The 8,365-nt window shown below is 42.3% G+C and overlaps 1 protein-coding gene across 1 annotated transcript; it reads right to left on the bottom strand.

Annotated features, from left to right (window-relative positions):
* Window positions 1–6,232: 6,232 nt before the first annotated feature.
* Window positions 6,233–7,174, bottom strand: LOC311283123 (olfactory receptor 8G17-like; the record flags this gene model as incomplete). Its single annotated transcript, XM_084397311.1, has 1 exon — window positions 6,233–7,174. One exon carries the CDS (start codon window positions 7,172–7,174, stop codon window positions 6,233–6,235), a length of 942 nt encoding a protein of 313 aa, XP_084253437.1.
* Between the last annotated feature and the right edge of the window lie 1,191 nt (window positions 7,175–8,365).

The raw sequence follows: 8,365 nt of genomic DNA, 5'->3' as shown, positions 1-8,365 counted from the left end.
CAGGCCTGAGTGGCGGTCATATTTTGTACCGCGATGCGGTACATCTAGTTAAATCAAATATAATGTGGTTTTCATTAAAATAACAATTATGAAATAATGACACAAGTAAAAATATAATAAATATGTAAAAAAGTGCAGTGTGTCAGGATTCCATCTCCACCACCACGCTCATCATCACCTCCGCCCACTCATTCTCTTTCTCCGCCCTCTCATCCAGTCACCCGTTCATTATCCCCGGACTACTAATCACTGTCACCTGTGTCCCATCACCAGCACTCCCTTCTTAAGGTGCACTCTCCCTGCAGTCACTTGTCTGGTCTCGTCATTACATGACTCACAGACTCCCTACACACTTACCTGGATACTTACCTGACGCTAATCCTCATCCTTCTGCCAGTCCGCCTTCCACTTCAGCCTTCCATCCTGGGTCAACTACGAGAGAGAGAAATAGAGAGACATTACCAATCAGCTAAGCATTCACTGTTATTCTGTGTTGCTGTTACTCACCATCTTCCTGCATCTCCGTTCATTCTGCAATTAAAAGAGTTAAACTTACCATCTTGTCTGCTTCCTCTGTAAACCCTGACAGAAGACCAGACCACAACATGCAGAAAGCGGACTCTTCCGAAGACTTATACACGGATTTCCCTGCCTAATCCGTTGCTTCCATTCCATCATGTTCACTTCCGCAAACACCCGCTGCTTCGTTCACTGCCTCTGCGAGTCCCATGGCCCGGCCAGCGACCTACTCCGGTGAGGCGGAGAACTGCAGTGGGTCCCTCCATCAAACATCATTATATTTCACCATGAATGAACATCAATTCTGTAACGATTCCGCTCGAGTGGCTTTCATGATTTCCCTTCTATCAGGTCAAGCACTTCAGTGGGCTCAGTCTTTGTGGAATTCAGAGTCTACAGTGGTAAAATCCATTACAGATTTCACTCAACATTTCAAAGAGGTTTTCGGGCAAACCGTCTCCGAACTGTCAGTTCACGACCAACTGTATAATCTTCGTCAAGGAAAATCATCGGTGAGTTCTTTTGCCCTGCAGTTTCGCACTCTAGCCGCATCCAGCGGCTGGAATGAGACCGCTCTGATCACAGCTTTTCGACATGGTTTAAATCCCAACATCCGCCATCTGTGGGTTGTGTACGAAGACAGCATGGGGTTAGAGAATCTGATCCAGAAATCTATTCGCATCTCCCAGCGCCCCCAACGAGGTCGTGTTCGTCACTACACACCCACTTTAATTCTTCGCATTGGCTGCTTGCATACTGAGGAGATTTTGTTTATGGTGCTGGAGGAGTCCACCGCGGATATCATCCTGGGACGCCCATGGTTAGTGCAACATCAGCCAACACTCCACTGGGAAACCGGAGAAATTCTTCGTTGGGGTGAAGACTGCCACGTTTCCTGTCTTAGTTCTATCAAGAAGACTCAACCTTCAGTTCGTTCCAAGTCTACTACGGGTGAATCCAGTGTTCCTATATGCTCGACTTCGGTGGAAAGCCCAGAGACTCAAGTTCAGGTTGAGATCCCAGTGGAGTATCGGGCGTTCCAGGATGTATTCAGTAAGGTACTGGCAACTAAATTACCACCACACCGGCCATGGGACTGCGCAATCGACTTGCTACCCGAAGCCATCCTACCCAAGGGTCGCATATACCCTCTGTCCATCCCGGAACAGAAGGCCATAGAGGAGTATGTTAAGGAAGCCTTGGAGCAGCAGTTCATTCGACCATCTACCTCCCCTGCCGCTTCAAGCTTCTTTTTTGTGGCCAAGAAGGACGGAGGCTTGCGGCCGTGTATCGACTACCGTCAACTGAATTCACTGACAATAAAGTTCAGCTATCCCCTTCCTCTGGTCCCAGCCGCCTTGGAACAGCTACGAGGTGCACGCATCTTCTCAAAACTGGATCTCCGAAGTGCGTACAACCTGATTCGAATCCGGCAAGGGGACGAGTGGAAGACAGCCTTCGTGACCCCCTCAGGCCACTACGAATATCTGGTTATGCCCTTCGGATTGTCCAACGCTCCTGCCGTGTTTCAGGGATACATGAATGAAGTCCTTCGTGAATTCCTCAATCGATTCGTAGTGGTCTACATAGATGACATACTCATCTACTCCTCTTCACTGTCTGAGCATCACCAACATGTCATCCAGGTACTGGAGAAACTGAGAGAACACCGGTTATATCTAAAATTGGAGAAGTGTGAATTTCATATCTCAACCGTGCAATTCCTGGGTTACATCATCAATCAACACGGCATTCAAATGGACCAGAGGAAGGTGGAAACCATACAGAACTGGCCACAACCCTCTTCCGTTAAAGAACTTCAACGATTCCTGGGTTTTGCTAACTTCTATAGACGATTCATCCAAAATTATAGTCAAATCAGTGCTCCTCTCACTTCATCACTCAAAGGACGGCCCAAGTCTCTGTCCTTCTCTTCCAGCGTGATTCAAGCCCTCGGAGGTTCCAGCTGTCGACTTCTGGTTCCATCAGAGCGAGAGGGTATGGGACTCAGCTCATGTGCACCTCCAACAGGCAGTTCGGAGGCACAAGGAACATGCGGACCGTTGTCGTCTTGATGCACCTCAGTATCGGCCAGGACAGAAGGTATGGCTATCAACTTGGGACATCCGCCTCCGACTGCCTTGCCGTAAGCTGAGTCCTCGATTCATCGGACCATTCACCATCCAGAGGCAGTTGAACGAAGTTACCTACTTCCACTGACGTACCTCCTCCTCCCGTTCCTGTAGAAGAGGAACAAGTCTACCGCGTCCATACCATCCTGGATTCCCGGCGGCGAGGTCCCCGTCTGGAATACCTGGTGGACTGGGAGGACTACGGGCCAGAAGAACGCTCTTGGGTTCTACGTGATGACATCCTGGATCCAGCCTTACTTTCCCAGTTCCATGAAGACCATCCAGACCGTCCAGCACCCAGGGGTCGGGGTCGACCAGAGCGACCTCGTCGAGAGCCGCCTCGGGAGGGGGGGGTACTGTCAGGATTCCATCTCCACCACCACGCTCATCATCACCTCCGCCCCCTCATTCTCTTTCTCCGCCCTCTCATCCAGTCACCCGTTCATTATCCCCGGACTACTAATCACTGTCACCTGTGTCCCATCACCAGCACTCCCTTCTTAATGTGCACTCTCCCTGCAGTCACTTGTCTGGTCTCGTCATTACATGACTCACAGACTCCCTACACACTTACCTGGATACTTACCTGACGCTAATCCTCATCCTTCTGCCAGTCCGCCTCATCCTTCTGCCAGCCCGCCTTCCACTTCAGCCTTCCATCCTGGGTCAACTACGAGAGAGAGAAATAGAGAGACATTACCAATCAGCTAAGCATTCACTGTTATTCTGTGTTGCTGTTACTCACCATCTTCCTGCATCTCCGTTCATTCTGCAATTAAAAGAGTTAAACTTACCATCTTGTCTGCTTCCTCTGTAAACCCTGACAGAGTGCACATATTCAGCAAAATACTCCTCTTTATCTATTAGGTTTAGTCATCTAACATGCTGCTGGTCATTAAATGGTTTAAATGTAACATTCTGTGACAATTGTTCTCCTGTTTCATATCAAAAGTAACCTGCTCTGTCTTGTTTGATGGTCTTCGTGTCCTCTTTGCTCCGCGATTTTTCTCTGCGTGAGAAAACGGATGTGTGGCGTGAGCATGTGAAGAGACTCGCGCTGAATGCGTCGAGTTGGCAGCTCTGCTTTTAGAAGCGGGATGGATCCGGATAGATCGGCGGCGGCCATAGACTGTAGGCGGCGGCGTTCCTCATTCCACCATGCTGCTTCTCCATGTGAGGACTGTTTATAGGCTTTTGAGTGTTTTTTTGTCCCGCCCCTTTCCTAAATGACCCTGTTACAGCCAGGCCAATGCAAAAGTTCAACTTTTTTTCGATAATTATTGATCTAGAGACTCCAGAGAACTGTGCTAGACTGGTCTGGTTCCGATTGGGCCAAAAACCTAGGACTAGTTCGTAAAAGTAGTTTTTTGCTCGTAGGTGAACTTGGATAGCCATTTTGTCCGTCTGGATCCAGGGATCACAGTGATGCTAAAATTGAGAATCTAGGACAAACGGTCTAAAAAAACCATAAGGCGAAACCTGGCATGTTTGGTATTGTTAGACTCGGCAAGGATTCAGGAGTCTTAGGAGGTCACTCCTGTGAAAAAACACTGGCTTGAAACTTCTAAGGCTCCTTCAAGGCATTGTGCCAATGACGTATACTGAGTTTTTTGAGATACATCAATGTTCTCATAGACTATCATGGCACCCTGGACAAAGACACTGCGTTCCAATTTTCAGTAGACTAACAGTTGGGTGCGCTTATAGCTATTTTCATGATTTTTTTCACTGTTATAGCGCCACCAAGTGGCCAATTGTCACGATTTTTTTCATGTCAACTCAGATTGAGCTTATGAACATGTGTTCCAAGTTTAGCGAAAATATCTCTTTCCGCTCACAAGTTATAACCATTTTATAGTGCCACCAAGTGGCCAATTGTCATGATTTTTTTCACGTGACCTCAGAATGAGCTCATGAACATGTGTCCCAAGTTTTACGAAAATATCTTTCCGTTCACAAGTTATAACCATTTTATAGTGCCATCAAGTGGCCAATTGTTGCGATTTTTTTCATGTGATCTCAGATTGAGCTCAGGAAGATGTATCCCAAGTTTAGCAAAAAAATCTCTTTCTGTTCACAATTTATAACCGTTTTAGTAAAAGTGGCCCTGGTGCCATCAAATATTTTGGTTCCCCTTATCGACCGTTAATTGAAATTTTAATTTTTTTGGATGATTATGGATTGTCAGACTCCAGAGAATATTCTTGCAGTGGTTTGATTCTGATCGGGCCAAAAACCTAGGAGAAGTTCGCAAAAATATGTTTTTCAAAAAAATGCAATTTACTCGAAATTGGCGCATGAAGGGCGAGCAAATCGGAGATAGCAATTTTGTCCGCCAGAGTTATGAGCAATTTTGAACTTTTGGTTGCTGTAGCGCCACCTATGGGCCATTCGGGGTCATACTCTGATAGGTTGTCCCCAAATTGAGGCCTACCATCTGGCCAGGTTTCAAGTCTCTAGGCCTTACGGTTTGTCCTGCACGATGCGTTTTACAAATCCTTACAATTACAATAGGGTTTCAGCATTTCATGCTTGAACCCCTAATAAAAATCAGTACAATTACAATAGGGTTTCAGCACTTCGTGCTTGAACCCCTAATCAGGGCAATTACAATAGGGTTTCAGCACTTCGTGTTTGAACCCCTAATAATAAAAATCCTTACAATTACAATAGGGTTTCAGCATTTCGTGCTTGAACCCCTAATCAGGGCAATTACAATAGGGTTTCAGCACTTCGTGTTTGAACCCCTAATAATAAAAATCCTTACAATTACAATAGGGTTTCAGCATTTCGTGCTTGAACCCTTAAAAATCAGTACAATTACAATAGGGTTTCAGCATTTCGTGCTTGAACCCTTAAAAATCAGTACAATTACAATAGGGTTTCAGCACTTTGTGCTTGAACCCCTAAAAATCCGCACAATTACAATAGGGTTTCAGCACTTCGTGCTTGAACCTTTAAAAATCAGGACAATTACAATAGGGTTTCAGCACTTCGTGCTTGAACCTTTAAAAATCAGGACAATTACAATAGGGTTTCAGCACTTCGTGCTTGAACCTTTAAAAATCAGGACAATTACAATAGGGTTTCAGCACTTCGTTCTTGAACCCCTAATAAAAATCCTTACAATTACAATAGGGTTTTAGCATTTCATGCTTGAACCCCTAATAATAATAAAAATCAGTACAATTACAATAGGGTTTCAGCACTTTGTGCTTGAACCCCTAAAAATCAGTACAATTACAATAGGGTTTCAGCACTTCATGCTTGAACCCATAAAATCAGTACAATTACAATAGGGTTTCAGCACTTCATGCTTGAACCCCTAATAAATTTGGTTCAGTACAATTTAGGTTATAAACATAGATCCTTTATTGTAATAAATATATTGTAACACCTTGCCATGTGAGGACACTGAAGTACTTAAAGTACTAAATACTAAGAAGTAAAGTACTTCTTTGTTATAAAGAAGTTTCTAAAGACCAACTGACACCACTGCTTTCTATGTATTCCTAAAGGGAAGTTACTGACTTGACATTAAGTGCTGATACCAATGTATAACCATTTAATGACATAATAAATCAAGACGTTCCTTTTACTCTGCACCAAAATTTTACAAACTTCTGTCTTATTTCTTTGGTTTGTAAACCATATACTAATGGATTTAATCCAGGTGGTACAATGTGAAACATTATACTAGCTAGTTTTCTGCTCTCAGCGTAGAGAGGGAAACGATGAAGAACAATAAAAGTGGAGCCAGAAACAAACATGATTAAAAAAACAGCTAAATGTGTGCTGCAGGTTTTTATGGCTTTGCTGTTGAGTGCTTTGTTTTTGCTGGTTATGCATACAGTAGCAATCTTACCATTTGTTATAAATACAGACAAAATTGAGAAAGAAAAGAAAACCACAGTATAAAGGATTCCAATCACATTATTAACAACAACACCATTATCACAGGACAGTTTAAACAGTGAGGCGTTGTCACAGAAAGGGTTTTCAATTTTAGATCTGCAGTGAGACAGACGCACAGTGAGTCCTATCAGAATTGATACCATAAACATTGACAGCCCCCAGGCTAAAGCTGATAATTTAATAACCATTTTATTGGTCATTATAGCTGTGTATCGCAATGGATTGCATATAGCCACATATCTGTCAAAGGCCATGATCATTAGCACAAAATGGCATGCTGCTACAAAAACATGCACAAAATAGGCTTGAACTACACACTCCACATATGTGATATAGCGCTCTGAACTTTCTTTTAAAATGTCCTGTAATAAGCGTGGCAAAATGACAGTGGTCCCTAATATATCGTTCAGTGGCAAGTTACAGAACAGGAAATGCATAGGATGATGAAGATTCTTCTCTGTTGAGATCAGAATTACAAGTGCAATATTGGAAATCATTATAAAGATATAAACCAAAAGAAGCAGGATGAAAACAACATAAGTAGACTGAGGTGTAACTTGAAGTCCCTCTACTAGAAGAATGTTGTGTCTGAATGTCAGGTTGTCCATTACTTGTTATACACAAAACCTACACAGCAAAAAGTCCAGTGTTAAATTAACTCTCCTGGGAGTTTATATGGCTCCAGAGTCAGTGTTAAAATATGAGTGTTAAATTAACACTCAAGAGTGTTAAAGGTAATGAGCTCATTAAGTGATTCATTGAGTGATAATTGACCAATATTGAAGACACCTGATGTTAGCAAGCAGAATCACCAAAGAAGAAAAACTAATTTTTTAAGCCACCGTAATGTAGATCAGTGTTTGTTTTAGTTGGGCTCTTGACCATTAACCAATAAGCATTGACCAATAAGCCAATAAGCATTCTTATTGGCTTATTGACCAATATTGGTTATTCTTGACCAATAAGCATTAACTTTAAATTTTGTTTGGCTGTTGTATCTGAGTTATAACTCTCAGATGAACAAAGAGAAAAGGTGATCAGGGGATGTTGGTTATGATTTGATAATCATAATTTGACCTGAATATCAACTCTCATTTAGAGAGTCAGATTTACCTGGTTGATTACAGCAGCCTGTGATTCTATAGCAAATGATTTTCATCATTATCAATATAATTCAAATTATTTCTTAAAAATTGTTCTGATAAAAATACTTAGAAAATTACTTTATATAGACACACTGACATCAATAATCAGCCTGTGAATCTCAACAATGGTGACAATAATAAAGCATGTTGCAGTGCATTCTGGGTGCCACCAATCAAAACTCATTCATGGCTCCCATCATGCATTGCGGTATGAATAAATTATGATCTGAATTGTCTTACTAATTTCCTTTTCCTAATTGAATATTCTGTTTGTCACCATAGTTGAGATTCATACACTGATTCTTGATGTCTGTGTGTGCCTAAAAGAAAGATTTTGTTTTATCAGAACAACTTTTAAGAAATCCTTTAGACTAGTTAGAAAAAAAAGTTCTTATGCTGTTGAATCACAGTGATGCTGTAATCAACAATATACATTTAAGTCAGAGATTAGACTCTAAATGAGATCAGTGATTCAGGTGAAATTATGATTGTCAAAACATAACCAACACCACCTGATCAACTTTCTCTTTGTTCATCTGGCAGTTATAACTCAGATACAACAGCCAAAGATAATCTAATGTTTACAGTTTATGGGTCAAGAGCCCAACTAAAGCAAACACTGATCACCATTACGGTGTCTTAAAAAATTAGATT

Source organism: Rutilus rutilus (assembly GCF_951802725.1).
Source record: "Rutilus rutilus genome assembly, chromosome: 23".
In the NCBI taxonomy this organism is placed as follows: Eukaryota; Metazoa; Chordata; class Actinopteri; order Cypriniformes; family Leuciscidae; genus Rutilus; species Rutilus rutilus.
This window is presented reverse-complemented; position numbering and strand designations above follow the sequence as displayed.